At 42.3% G+C, this 15,918-nt stretch overlaps 1 protein-coding gene across 1 annotated transcript in view; it reads left to right on the top strand.

Moving 5' to 3' along the window:
* Positions 1-15,918, top strand: part of RFTN2 (raftlin family member 2) — a 100,464-nt gene that overhangs the window by 45,283 nt on the left and 39,263 nt on the right. The window contains exon 4 of the mRNA XM_056534987.1: positions 9,360-9,633. Within this exon, the coding sequence (XP_056390962.1) occupies positions 9,360-9,633 (274 nt within the window). The remainder of the gene's footprint in view (positions 1-9,359; positions 9,634-15,918) is intronic.

Here is a 15,918-nt window from a genome sequence, read left to right as displayed (position 1 = left end):
TCACATATCTGCCAACATTTAAACAGGCAAAACAGAAACATTTAAGGCTCACCACCGGTACAGGCAAGAAGGCATCCTAAACCCCACCCCTTTGGAAGACTTTGGTTTGTAGTATTGTGCGAACAAAAGTGAGACATTTGGAAGTATGAGTATGCAGATTTATCTGCTCCTTATCAATAAAGAGGAAAAGCGAATCTGGCTGCTTATACTGTAAATATGGCAAGAAAGTCTAGGCAGAGCAGACACTGCAAAGATGTGTACAAGTATATGTGTTATCTCCTCACTGAACAGCCAGATTTGACAGATGCCTTTGTGTACGATATGTTGGTTTTAATTTCCCAGATTGTGTACACACAGCATAGTACATACTTCTTTAACTGTCAGGACTTGCTTATTTTATCAACATTGACCCCCCCCCCCCCCCCCCCCCTACACACACACACACACTGGCAATGGGACAGATCACTGAATTGATATTCTAGATTACTATCAGGTGCTGTGTAATTTGTGTTTCTCAGGGGAGATGCCTGTTGCTATATCCACATAGGGCCAATTTGTATCAAAAATATCAGAAACTTTTCTTTTCATCCACATTGGGCTTGCAGAAATCCAGTACATGCTGCAAACAAAACACCCAATTTAGCTGTATAGAACACATTCTAATGCAGAAAGCCAGCAACAAATGCACCATGTGTGATATATGTGATACCTTCAAAAGGATGAATTTATAAGCTTGGCAACCGTCACCTGGAAAGTTGCAGTTGACTACGCTAAGGCTAGGTTTCCACACTGGCTTTTAATGAAGTAGGTCCTTTAGGAAGGAGTCCTTCCTTAATTTTTTCCATTCCTTTTGAATACACATCTGGCTTTGGCTGTAAAGAGGGAGTGGCAGTTTTCCAAAAGAAAAAACGGCGCAAAAAAACCTAGCCTAACAGCTATTTACAGTGTTTGCGGCTCTTAGTAGCAAATACAGCTGACAGAGTCCCTTTAAATTTAATTTTCACTAATGGCTGCACAACATTTTGTGACTGTTTAAAAAGCTGTATATAATAAATGTATCTAAAAAGCCACAACACTTACACCATGCCCCCTTTTTAGGCTAAAAATTCTAAATTAGGCAAAAGCTTGAAAAATTTGCCTAAATGTTGAAGGCAGATAAAAGAGATTATTACAGTCATGGCCGTAAATGTTGGCACCCCTGAAATTTTTCTAGAAAATTAAGTATTTCTCACAGAAAAGGATTGCAGTAACACATGTTTTGCTATACACATATTTATTCCCTTTGTGTGTATTGGAAGCAAACCAAAAAAGGGAGGGAAAAAAGCTAATTGGACATAATGTCACACCAAACTCCAAAAATGGGCTGGGCCACTCTTCCTTTGCAAACTGCTCCAGGTCTCTCTTATTGGAAGGGCGCCTTTTCCCAACAGCAATTTTAAGAACTTTCCACAGTTGTTCAATGGGATTTAGATCTGGACTCATTGGTGGCCACTTAAGAACTCTCCAGCGCTTTGTTGCCATCCATTTCTGGGTGCTTTTTGACATAAGTTTGGGGTCATTGTCCTGCTGGAAGACCCAAGATCTTGGACGCAAACCCAGCTTTCTGACACTGGGCTGTACAGTGCGACCCAAAATCTGTTGGTAATCCTCAGATTTTATGATGCCTTGCACACATTCAAAATACCCAGTGCCAGAGGCAACAAAACAACCTAAAAAAATCATTGAACCTCCACCATATTTCACTGTTTGTACTGTGTTCTTTTCTTTGTAGGCCTCATTCCATTTTCGGTAAACAGTAGAATGATGTGCTTTAGCAAAAAGCTCTATCTTGCTCTAATCTGTCCACAAGACATTTTCCCAGAATAATTTTGGCTTACTCAAGTTAATTTAGGCAAAATGTAGTCTTGCTTTTTTATGTCTCTTTGTCAGCAGTGGGGTCCTCCTGGGTCTCTGCCATAGCGTTTCATTTCATTTAAATGTTGTTTGCGCTACACTGATGCTCCCTGAGCCTGCAGGACAGTTTGAATATCTTTGGAACTTGTTTGGGGCTGCTTATCCACCATCCGGACTATCCTGCATTGACACCTTTCATAAATTTTTCTCTTCTGTTCAATCCCAGGAAGATTAGCTACAGTGCCATGGGTTACAAACTTCTTGATAATGTTGCACACTGTGGACAAAGGCAAATCTAGATCTCTGGAGATGAACTTGTAACTTTGAGATTGTCGATATTTTTCCACAATTTTGTTTCTCAAGTCCTCAGTTCTATTCTCCTCTTTCTGTTGTCCATGCTTAGTGTGGCACACACAGACACACAATGCAAAGACTAAGTGAACTTCTCTCCTTTATATCTGCTTTCAGGTGTGATTTTTATATTGCCCACACCTGTTACTTGCCCCAGGTGAGCATCACATGCTTGAAACAATCTTATTTTTCCACAATTTTGAAAGGGTGCCAATAATTTTATCCAGCCCATTTTCGGAGTTTGGTGTGACAGTATGTCCAATTTGCTTTTTTTCCTTCTTTTTTTTGGTTTAGTTCCAATACACACAAAGGGAATAAACATGTGTATAGCAAAACGTGTGTTACTGCCTCTAAAGCAAAATTAGCACATTAAAGCATTCCTATCATTTAAATAAACATCTGACATCCCGTTCAGTGCTAAGACCCCCTCCCATTGTTAGATACTGCGTATTTCTCTCCACATTGGTGACTGCTGTTCTGACAGATAGCAAGAGAAGGGCTCCAAAGATTTACAATAAAGTCCATTTCTTGTATTTAGTTGGAATGAGCAGTGGCTTTTCAATTTAGTTAGTTTTTTTGTATTTAAATTAGTAGAAAATATAAATGGAGTTATTTTTATGTATTTAACCACTTAAGGATGCAGGGCTTACCTGTATGCCACTGTTTCCGAGTCCTTAAGGTACGACCTGTGTTTCTTTGGTCCCCACCGCTCGCCGGGCGGGGACCGGACTGGGATGCCTGTTAAAATCATTCATCAGGCATCCCCTGCCATTGCCTGGGGGAATCCTGAGACACCCCCCAACCCCCCATGTCGACGCAAATCTGCGGTGATTCCGGGTCATACGGGTCTTCGGTGACCCAGAAAATAAGGGGGATCTGGGCAGTCCAAGACATCCCGATCCCCCTGAAGGGATAGGAGTGAGGTGGCAAGGTTGCCACCCCTCCTATCCCTGCTATTGGTCGGTCAGAAGCGACCAACCAATAACAGATTGGGGGCGGGGGGGTTAAAGTTCCGCTCCCCCACTCTGCCCACCCACGGTAGTCCTGCAGAGCGGGGGAGCTGTCCTGCAAACTCCTCTGCAAGCTTCGTTGATCCTGCAATGGGGAGCGGTGAGTTTTTGCCTAGCAACATTTGGAAGGCCACAGTTTGGAGATCACTATACAGTGGTCTCTAAACTGTAGCCCTCAAGATGTTGCAAAACTAGAAATCCCAGCATGCCCAGACAGCAAACTGCTGTGTGGGCATGCTGGGATTTGTAGTTTTACAACATCTGCAGGGCAACCATTTAGAGACCACGGTATAGTGTTCTCTAAACTGTGGCCCTCTGGATCTTGCAAAACTACAACTCCCAGCATCCACACACACAGCAGTTTGCTGTCTGGGCATGCTGGGATTTGTAGTTTTGGGACATCTGGAGGGCCTCAGTTTGGAAATTACTGTCCGGTGGTCTCTAAACTGTAGTCCTCTAAATGTTGCATAACTACAACTCCCAGCATGCACAAACAGCAAATGGCTGGCTCGCATTGCTGGGAGTTGTGGCTGCGATTCTCCAGCTGTTGCATAACTACAACTCCCAGCATGCCCTTCGGCGATCAGTACATTCTGGGAGTTGTAGTTTTGCAACAGCTGGAGGCACACTGGTTGGAAAATACAGAGTTAGGTAACAGAACCTAACTCAAGGTTTTCCAACCAGTGTGCCTCCAGCTGTTGCAAAACTACAACTCAGTACATGCTGGGAGTTGTAGTTTTGCAACAGCTGGAGGTTTGCCCCCAATGTGAATGTACAGGGTACATTCTCATGGATGAGGGTTTAAAGTGAGTTTCCTGCTTCAAGTTTGAGCCCCCGCCAGGGCGCATGTACACTAAAAACATTACATTACACAAAATAAAGAGTAAAACACTACATATATACGCCCTTACACTGTCCCCCCCCCCCCCCCCTTGCCTCCAATAAAAATGAAAAACGTCTCGTAAGGCAGTATTTCCAAAATGGAGCCTCCAGCTACTGCAAAACAACAACTCCGAGCATTGCCAGACAGCCACTGACTGTCCAGGCATGCTGTGAGTTTAGAAACAGCTGGAGGCACCCTGTTTGGGAATCACTGGCGTAGAATATTTTTGGTAGCGGATTCAATTGTAAGGCCCTATTCACACGGCAGAATTTCCGCTCATCCGCCCCAATTCCACTTCTGCTTTTTAGGATTTTGTGCTGAATTGGTGTGGAATCCAAGCGGAAATTCAGCCTAAGTGTGAATGGGAGTGTGGACTCCCATAGAAGTGTATTAAGATTTCATTCGAGGAGGAATTCTTGAGGAACGCTTGAGTAAATTCTGCCGTGTGAATAGGGGCTAACGCTTGCATCCGGGTCCGCCCCTATGCAAATCTCTAATTTAGTCATGGCGCTCTCTCACTTCGGAGCCCTGTTGTATTTCAAGGAAAATGTTTAGGGCCACATATGGGGTATTTCCGTACTCGGGAGCAATTGCGTTTACAAATTTTGGTGAGCTTTTTCTCCTTTTACCCCGTATGAAAAGGAAAAGTTGGGGTCTACACCAGCCTGCTAGTGTAAAAATTTTAAAAAAAATTACATTAACATGCTGGTGTTCCCTCATACTTTTCATTTTCACAAGAGGTAAAAAAAATCCCAAAATTTGTAACACAATTTCTCCGTGTTCTGAGTACGGAAATACCCCATATGTGGACGTAAAATGCTCTGCGGGCAGGGCCGTCTTTAATTTTGATTGGACCCTGTGCAAGCAATTTTTTTGGGCCCTGAAGCACAGTGGACCCTAGCCACACCTCTTTGACACTCAATGCACCGCTAAAAAATCTTATTTTTGTTTAGCGAAATAAAGGAACAGACAACATCTATGAAGATATGCAAAGTATGCATACATCAACATCTTTTTTGGCTATGCTAGCAATTTCATATGCATAAGGCTTCTTTCACACTGCCGTTAGGACAAGGTAGTGTGACGGCTGTCGGGGGAGCCTGGGGGAATAGCGAGAGAAAAATTACTGCTTGCACCATCATTTTCTCCTGCTAGTCCCATTACAAAATAACGGCACCCGCTGGACCCCATTATAGTAAATGGGATCCATCGGGACCCATTATTGCCCGTTGTGTCCTGTCCCAAAAAGTCTGTTAAAGGCTGGCGAAAAAAAAGAGCCTAACGGACATTTAAGGGCACAGCACAACAGCAGTAGGAAACGTACGACAGATGCACTTTAAACAACTTAAATTTTTCGCAAGTGTGAACCCCGCCTATCTATAGTGCCCAAATGGTAATGCCAATTCTTTGTGGGACTCACAGGCAATATCTTCTCTCATTAGAGTCGTCCTCTTTTAATTTTCCATCTAGCTCGGACCGCTGTGACGATTCCTTGCAGCCGTATATCGTTTCTGCAGAATTGGTAGGGAAACATTTTAGGTGCAGTAATTACTCAGCAATGCATAAAGTAGTACAGCTATAAGAAGATATGCCATTCAGAAACAAGGAAAAGCTCTTCACAGCTAGCTTTTTCATGCTCCTGAATGGCATATCTGTTTATAATAGCTGAGCTGATATAAGCAGATACGCCATTCAGGAGCATGAAAAAGCTAGAAATTGTGAGAAATTGTCACCAAGCTTTTCTGTGTTCCTAAATTGCATATCTGCTTATAGGCACATCTGTCTTATAAGCAGATATGTTATGAGCAGATATGACATTCAGGACCATGGAAAATAATAGCTCAGCTATTGTAAGCAGACATGGCATTCAGGAGCATGGAAAAGCTAGGTGAGAAATTGTCACCTAGCTTTTCTGTGTGCCTGAATGGCAAATCAGTTCATGCCTGGTGGACTGGTGGTACCTTTGGGGAGACTCCAGAGGTAGAGGCTGCCGGTGGGACCTCAGGCAGGACACAGCCACTAGGGCTAATGTAATTTTTCATTTGCACAGCCCACTGTTTCAAAGATCTGTCAAACGCCAGTGGGTGTAAATGCTCTCTGCACCCCTTATTAAATTCTGTGAGGGGTGTAGTTTCCAAAATGGGGTCACATGTGAGGGGAGGTCCACTGTTCTGGCACCACGGGGGGCTTTGTAAATGCCCATGGCCGCTGACTTCCATTCCAAACAAATTCTCTCTACAAAAGATCAATGGCGCTCCCTTTCTTCTGAGCATTGTAGTGCGCCAGCAGAGCACTTGATGTCCACACATGGGGTATTTCCATACTTAGAAGAAATGGAGTTACAATTTTTTTTTATTTGGCGGTGGGGGGGGGGGGGGGATTTTCTCCTATTACCCTTGTAAAAATGTTACATTTGGGGGAAAAAACTGCATTTTAGTGAAATTTTTTTTTCATTCACGCATCCGACTTTAACAAAAAGTCGTCAAACACCTGTGGAGTGTTAAGGCTCACTGTTCCCCTTGTTACGTTCCTTTAGGGGTTTAGTTTCCAAAATAGTTTGCCATGTGGGAGTTTTTTTTGCTGTTCTGGCACATAGGGGCTTCCTAAATGAGACATGCCCTGCAAAAACCATTTCAGCAAAATTTGCTTTCCAAAAGCCAAATGTGACTCCTTCTCTTCTGAGCATTGTAATGCGCCTGCAGAACACTTGACGTCCACACATTGGGGTTACAAATTTGGGGGGGGGGATTTTCTCCTATTAACCCCTTGTAAAAATGAAAAATTTAGAGGAAAACCAGCATTTTAGTGACAAAAAAATTAATTTACACATCCGACTTTTAATGAAAAGTCGTCAGACACCTGTGGGGTTTTATGGCTCACTGTTCCCCTTTTTACGTTCCTTTAGGGGTGTAGTTTCCAAAATAATATGCCACGTGGGAGTTTTTTTGTGGTTTTTATTTGCTGTTCTGGCACCATAGGGGCTCTCTAAATGTGACATGCCCCTCAAAAACCATATCAGCAAAATTCGCTCTCCAAAATCACATTTTCGCTCCTTCCCTTCTGAGCCCTCTACTGTGCCCGCAGAACACTTTACATCCAGATATGAGGTATTTCCTTACTCGAGAGAAATTGGGTTACATATTTGGGGGGGATTTATCTCCTTTTACCCAATGTAAAAATTCCAAAAATGGCTCTACAAGAACATGCGAGTGTAAAAAATGAAGATTTTGAATTTTCTCCTTCACTTTGCTGCTATTCCTGTGAAAATACCTAAAGGGTTAATAAACTTTCTGAATGTCATTTTGAATACATTGAGGGGTGCAGTTTCTATAATGGGGTCATTTATGGGGCATTTCTCACAGAAAGGCCTCTTAAATCCACTTCAAACTTAACTGGTCCCTGAAAATAAAAATTTAGCATTTTTCATGAAAATTTGGAAAATTGCTGCTTTACTTTGAAGGCCTCTAATGTCTTCAAAAAGTAAAAACAAATCCACTTTATGATGCCAAAATAAAGTAGACATATTGTATTTGTGAATCAATATATAATTTATTTGGTTATTTGGAATGTCCATTTCCCTTACATGCAGAAAGTTTCAAAGTTAGAAAAATGCTACATTTTCAAAATTTTCATGAAGTTTTGGGATTTTTCACCAAGAAAGGATGCAAGTAATGACGAAACTTTACCACTATGTTAAAGTAGAATATGTTAAAAAAAAAAAAACTTTCTATGAATCAAAATGAAAGGTAAAAGCATCTCAGAGTTATTAATCCATAAAGGGACAGTGGTCAGAATTTCAAAAAAAGGGCTCAGTCCTTAACCCCTTAAGGACACATGACGTACTGGAACGTCATGTGTCCACTCCCGATCTATAACGCGGGGCCACGGCGTGGCCCCGCGTCATAGCGGGTCGGGCCCGGCCTCTAACAACGGCCGGGACCCGTGGCTAATAGCGCGCGGCATTGATCGCTGTGCCGCGCGCTATTAACCCTTTAGACGCGGCGTTCAAAGTTGAACGCCGCGTCTAAAGTGAAACCGAAAGCATGCCGGCTAGCTCAGTGGGCTGTTCGGGATAGCCGCGGTGAAATCGCGGCATCCCGAACAGCTGACAGGACAGCGGGAGGGCCCCTACCTGCCTCCTCGCTGTCCGATCGCCGAATGACTGCTCAGTGCCTGAGATCCAGGCATGAGCAGTCATGCGGCAGAATCATCGATCACTGGTTTCTTATGAGAAACCAGTGATCAATGTAAAAGATCAGTGTGTGCAGTGTTATAGGTCCCTATGGGACCTATAACACTGCAAAAAAAAAGTGCAAAAAAAAAGTGAATAAACATCATTTAACCCCTTCCCTATTAAAAGTTTGAATCACCCCCCTTTTCCCATAAAAGAAAAAACACAGTGTAAATAAAAATAAAAATAAACATAAATGGTATCGCCGCGTGCGGAAATGTCCGAATTATAAAAATATATCGTTAATTAAACCGCACGGTCAATGGCGTGCGCGCAAAAAAATTCCAAAGTCCAAAATAGTGCATTTTTGGTCACTTTTTATATCATGAAAAAATGAATAAAAAGCGATCAATAAGCCTTATCAATGCAAAAATGGTACCGTTATAAACTTCAGATGACGGCGCAAAAAATGAGCCCTCATACCGCCCCATACACGGAAAAATAAAAAAGTTATAGGGGTCAGAAGATGACAATTTTAAACGTATTAATTTTCCTGCATGTAGTTATGATTTTTTCCAGAAGTCCGACAAAATCAAACCTATATAAGTAGGGTATCATTTTAATCGTATGGACCTACAGAATACATATCAGGTGTCATTTTTACCGAAAAATGTACTACGTAGAAACGGAAGCCCCCAAAAGTTACAAAACAGCGGTTTTTTTTAAATTTTGTCGCACAATGATTTTTTTTCCCGCTTCACCATAGATTTTTGGGCAAAATGACTGACGTCATTACAAAGTAGAATTGGTGGCGCAAAAAATAAGCCATCATATGGATTTTTAGGTGTAAATTTGAAAGAGTTATGATTTTTTAAAGGCAAGGAGCAAAAAACGAAAATGCAAAAACGGAAAAACCTCCGGTCCTTAAGGGGTTAAGGTGAAAATGGGCTGAGTCCTTAAGGGGTTAAATATTGATTAAAAAGGCTAGAGCTTCTTATAAATATAAAGAGAGCTTGTTATTTTGGTATTTTATTAAACATTTTTCATGCAGGTAAATGATGCATCCAGAAAAGGCATGAGGTTTGTTGGATTTATAACAAAGCATTTTCATCAGTCTACAAATACGCTAGTGGATGTACAAAAACTGGAACAAAACAGCAGCAAAAACTCTAATGAAGATGCTAATAAAAGACGGAACGAGGGAACAATCAGTGGACAATCTTCAGAAAGTGGAATAGATGAAGAAATTAATTTGGGAAACGAAAGCTTCCAAGACTCTGTATTCCCAGATGACGGGACATTAACTAAATTAAGAAAATGTCAAGGTATAATCCGAAGATATAATTTATATTATGAGTGCATACATTTAAATGCTATTCTTAAGCGTTCATTTAAAATGTCATATTGAGAATCAATGTAAAGTGCAAAATACAGTAAGTGAATCCTTAAATTTAATTTAGTTGGGTGATCAGGTGCTCCTGATTACTGCAGTCAAATTCTGGAATGGAAGTATTTTATATCAGAATACTGTAAAAATTGATCTTAAATAATGATAAAGGTTGTAGCTTGTAAAACATAGCGCATTTGCAAGTGCTTGGTCACATGTCACTCCAACCTAATATTAGCTGTTGGAATAGTATTAGACTTATATAATGCCGAGTTATGTAGTTTTAAGACTCCATTCATTTCATGACTTTAGAAGGGCGCTTTTCTACTCTGAACATAATAACATATCTAGGCCTTCCAGTACTGTTTAAGAAAGCAGAATTGTGTCCTAAATATACTGAACACTGTACAGCTTTCATTTCAGTCTAGTCTCAATAAACCAAATTAAAGGATTAATTATGAAACAATTATTTTTACATAGTCTATATTTTATACCTGAACACAAAAATTGTACATGTTGAAATATAGACTATTTAAAAAAGGATATTCTTTGAAATCATGCAGAAGTATGATCATGATTAAGGAATATGGACAGGAAGTCTGGTATAGACCAAATTACCATACAGTCAGAGATAAGCTCTGATGTTAGTAAGAAGTTGGGGACAAATATTTTACATATATACATTACTTATAGTTTTTATTGCAATGTGATACATAATGCAATGTGGTAAAGCAGGGGGTACTAACACTTTTTACAGTATGTAAAAACTATATTGAGCCTCTGCATAATTTTGTAGGCTGCGTAAGTGATATTTCGTAAAAATCCCTAAAGTACAATGTTTATTTGTGTTCTGCATGAAAAAAACTGTCCTACATCTTTTAATCAGAAGAGGTTAGACAATTGAAATCATAAAGGTAAAGAATTGACACACATTGTTATTTTATTTAACAAACAAAAGAAATTACAGTATTGACTTATTATAGGTACAAAATGGAACTGTATTGTTTTCTAACTGTCATGTACCAGAATGTAGGCAGTCACGAAAAGGATGTGGATCCTCTACCTGTGTGGCTGATGACTCGGACCGTATCGGGGAGCGGAGTCTAAGGTGCTGGTCTTCACCAGAGCCCGCCGCAAGGCAGGATGGGCTCGCTGCAGCAGGCAACACCCAGATCGCTACCCCCGACACGGCTCGACCACACAGGTAACTGGGCAAGGCGAGGTACAGAAGGATGAGGCTGTAGCGTAGTCAACGTAGCAGAAGGTCAAGGCAGGCGGAAAAGGTTCGTAGTCAAGAAATGTAGCGGGAAGGTGTGGGTCCACGGGTATGGCAAACATTCAATAGGGAACGCTTTCTCACAGGCAATAGGCACTGAAGATCTGGCAGGGAGGTGTGGGAGGTGCAGGAACTTATAACATGTGTCAGGTGTTTCACTTAATTATCTGCGTACTGGACCTTTAACTCTCAGAACTCCGGCGTGCGCATGCCCTAAGAGACGGGGACGCGTGCACCGGAGCTGTGAGGTGGAGGAAGAAGTAGCAGCAGAGAAGCAAGGTAAGTGACAAGCTGGGACTCGCATGTGGGTGTGTCCCGCGATGCGAATCCCAGCCCCGCCGGCAACAGGGGAGAGAGGAGCAGTGCACTCGCGGCCAGGAGAAGCGGCCGGAGTACCCCCCCCCCTTTGGTCTCCCCCTCTTCTTACGATTCAGAAATTTACTAAGCAGGTCACGATCCAGGATGTTTTCTTAAGGCTCCCAAGATCTCTCCTCCGGACCGAATCCTTCCCAATCCACAAGATAAAAGCGTTTTCTTCTGATAAGCTTGGAGTCCAAAATCTGTTTGACAACATAAACATCAGAGGTACCCGAGATGGGAGTAGGTGAAATGTCCTTTTTAGAGAAGTGGTTGTGGATGAAAGGTTTCAAAAGGGAGACCTGGAAGGAATTCGGGATCCGGAGAGAGGACGGCAGATGGAGAGAATGGGCCACAGGTTTAAACGCTTCTTGATTTTATAGGGACCTAGATAGCAAGGGCCCAGTTTATAGCTGGGTACTCTGAAGCGGATGTACTTGGCAGAAAACCAGACTTTGTCACCGGGAGAGAACTTGGGAGTGGAACGCCTTTTCCTGTCTGCTTGAGACTTCATTCGACCTGCAGCATGTAAAAGAGATGAACGTGTCTTCTGGCAGATGGTGGAAAAGTTGAACTTATTCAGCTCCAAATCATTCAATCATGGGCTAGCCTCTTTTCCCCACCACAAATAATCAATAAACTGAAAAACTGGGGTATGACTTACAAGATATAAAATCACAATTTATTGGGTATATTTCATTAAAACACATATAACTCCTACAGACAAACTGTACCAATATTCACCTGTGACCACCAAGGGAATAAATATCACAGAGAATAAAAAACAAACATAAATAATTCACCACCACCAATATTGCACAATTTTGCATCAGTTGTGTAGAATGACTATTGCACCAAAGAAAGAGCCCCCTACTGAGTCTATTCGGGTTACTCCTTTAAATATTGCACAATTCCCAGGTTCAAGATTGCACTGAAAATGATGGGTTAATTCCTGGAGGGAATGTGCTATCCCTACACTCCCTATCAATCCCTCAACGTGTAGTGCAATCAAGTCCATATTTACACTTTCCCCTCACTGTGTGGCATGTAGCTGGGGGACTCGTCCTAATAAGGACGACCCCCATGCCTCAGGACCCTGTCCCTGTACTGTAATGATCCTATCAGATATGGTACAGAGAAAAGTGCTTACGTGTTAGTGCTGTTTGTGCAAATTGTTATGCCATAAAGGAATGCCTTTAGGAAAGTATTTAGATATAAAATGAAAAAACCTGGTCTCAAACGCAGCGTTTTGCTCAGCTCATCAGGGAGACAGTCAAGATCATGATATCCCGGCAGGGTGGAGTGGCAGTGGCAACCATTCTCACCCTTAGCGGTCTTTTTATGCTATAAACACACTCTCTCTAATTACACTTACCTCCACGTCATGAGAGCAACTCCTTCAGCAGGTGTGTGGATTCCCAGATGTTTCGTTCCGAGTGACGTCACCGGGGTTACGGCCGCAGCTTACTGCGCCTCCCCTCAGCGGCATCTAACCAGTAAATTATTCGGACTGAGATCTGGACCTCCCCTTCACTGCCGGGGCTTCCCTGACGTGAGGGGGGAGTGTATGGTTATGTTACTATGGGGACGCTCAGTGCGTCCCTACGTCAGAGCTTCCATATATGGTCATGCATTACAGAACGGCCGGTCCACAAAGCACAGTGGTGGATAGATCACAACTCCCTCATCTCCTCTTGCGCAAGATTAACCCCTGCAGTGTTATTTCAGGCTTGTATAGACCTGATGGATTCACCATATAGTTTTTGTCGTTCTAGTTATCATGTGGTGCAATTGTTAATTGATCTCGTATAGCTGTACTGAAGTGCATAATGTTTCTCAATTATTAGCTTCCAGACTATCAGATATCACATCCTATAGTCCGGCAAATATGCAAGAGATAGTGGCTATAGCCATATTTTATACTAATAATATCAGCGCTCATTAGGGCATGGATGTCATAAGTCTACGTAGAGGCCATCTAGTAATATCAAACATGCAATCTTACAGTACCAAATGAGAAACATCAAAAATCACATACTAGAGTGCAATATAATTGCCCCATATGAATTATCCAGAGCTGCCCATGCTTCACCGTAGATCCACATAGTTATTGTGATCTATCTTTACCACACTTAATATGCCACACTAAATATCCCCGCAGATCTACATAGTTACTATGATCTGCCTTTGCCACACTAAATATGCTATCGCAGCATCATTGCATGTTACAGTTATATTGCCAAATCCATTAGTGATATATCATCACACAAATTAATCCCTGCCTAAAGGTACCCTTGCTGGTGGTTAAAAGATGTATGAATGCGCTTATATGATAGAGAACGTATGCATCAAATATAGCAAGAAAAATGTTATGCCTCATTGAGGCTGGTAGGCGTCATCGAATTCAACCTGTAAACCCATTTACATTCGACTTGAAGGAGTTTTGCATCCCAGTTACCCCATCGCGGGCCTTTCGTCACTGTTTGGATCCCAATACATTTTACCAAATTAGGGTCCCCCTCATGCACCTGATGGACATGTCTGGAAAGTGAGGTATACCTTTGATTACAGATATCATTGTAATGATCTCTAATTCTGTGACGGAATTTTCACCTTGCCTTACTGACAATGTCCATGGGGCATGGGCATTGAGCAAGATATATGACCCCTGAGGTTTTGCAATTGATAAAATCAAAAATTTTAAACTACTTCTTGTCTGATGAGCTTGTAAAGGATTTAGTTTGTTTTTTACTGAAGTGCAGGCCACACAAGACCCACACTTGAAAGTGCCATTCGGTCTCCGGTCCAATCAGGTCCCTGGTGCCCTTTTCGGAGAGAGATGGCTATGTACCATCATATCCCTTAAACTGGGGCCTTTTCTGAAAGTCAGTTGTGGATAGTCACCCAAACAGTCTTTGATGTCCTCATCCGCCAAGAGTATATCCCAGTATTTCTGCAATATGGACCTGACTTCTGTGTGCCTACTATCAAAGGTCCCTATCACATGGATGACTTCGTCATTTACAGTATGTGTTTGTTTTGGGACAAGGAGATTCCTCCTTCGAAGTGAGATGGAACTGTCAAAGGCGTTCCTTAGGACATTGTCTGGATACCCTCTTTCTTGGAAGCGCGATCTAAGATCTTGTGCCTGCCTCATGAATTCTGTAGTACCCCAGCAGTTGCGCCTCAGGCGCAAATATTGGCCCCTGGGGATACCTTTTCTCAGGGCCAGGGGGTGGGAACTTTCCCAGCTTAGTAGGCCATTGGTGGAAGTCGGCTTCCTATACACCGTAATTTCAATGTTCCCATCCTTTCCTTTCAAGATTAAAACATCTAGAAAGGGAAGTTTGGTAGGGTTCCATTCACATGTAAATCTCAGATTGAAATCATTTTGATTTAACAAATTAACAAATTCCACAAACTCTGCCCCAGTTCCGCACCAGAAAATGAAGTTGTCAGCTATGTGTCTTATTCACATGGACAGATGTTTATGCCATGGGCTAAGTTCCTCTCCGAATACCACTCTTTCCTCCCACCAGCCCAGGAGCAAGTTGGCATATGTGGGGGCACAGGGGCTCCCCATCGCGGTGCCCCTGAGCTGGTGGAGGAAGTGGCCGTTGAAGAGGAAATAGAGTTCTCACAGATGCACAACTAAGAGTTCCATGACAAATTCATTATGGGGATCCAGATGAATGTCCTTAGTGGACAGATATGATCTCACTGCCTGCAAGCCTAGATCATGTTTGATGGAGCTATATAGGGCTTCTACATCGATGGACGCAAAGATGGTGCCCTCATCAATATACCATCAAGTTTAAGTAAGAGGTTCGCAGTGTCACGTATGTATGAAGGGAGCGTTAGGACGAATGGGCATAAAATCTTGTCCAGATATATCCCAACATTCTGGGTCAGACTACCCACTCCCGAAACGATAGGTCTTCCTTTGAGGGGAGATATCCCCTTATGTATCTTCGGGAGTGAGTAGAAAGTTGGGATTATAGGACATTCTGGGCAAAGAAAGGACGCTTCATTTTCATCCACCATTTTGTTTTCCAGAGCCCTGGAAACAATCTCCTGGGGTTTATGTAGAAACACCCCAGTGGGATCCCCTTCCAATTTACGGTAGGTAGTCTGATCCTTGAGAATATCATGACACATTACCATATACTGATCAAGATCCAAGACCACCACATTACTCTCCTTATCCGAGGGTTTTATAATGAGGTCTTGGTTTGAGGATTATTCTTTTAGTGCCCTGCGCTCACCTGGGGAGAGATCATCCCAGACCTCTATTTTCTTCTGGTCTAGTTCTTTTAGCTCCTTCATTACCAGTGTCTCAAAAATATCAATATTGAGGCACTCGGACAAAGGAGGTGCCCTTGTGCTTTTATTTTTGAGATTAGTGAAAGGTGCCTTGTATTTGTCTTGTGCATTTTCTCTCTCCAGGGACTGCAGGGCTCTCAGAGCAGACAACTCAGGGGGTGATACATTTAACTCAATACATGACTCCCTCTCCTGTTTAGCAAAAAAAAATTTCCATTTAATTTTCCTCACAAAGAGGGATATATCCTTAACCCAGGAGAAGGAGTC

The sequence above is a fragment of the Hyla sarda genome, chromosome 8 (assembly GCF_029499605.1).
Source record: "Hyla sarda isolate aHylSar1 chromosome 8, aHylSar1.hap1, whole genome shotgun sequence".
In the NCBI taxonomy this organism is placed as follows: Eukaryota; Metazoa; Chordata; class Amphibia; order Anura; family Hylidae; genus Hyla; species Hyla sarda.
Note: the sequence above shows the minus strand (reverse complement) of the source record. Positions and strands in the feature narration are given on the sequence as shown.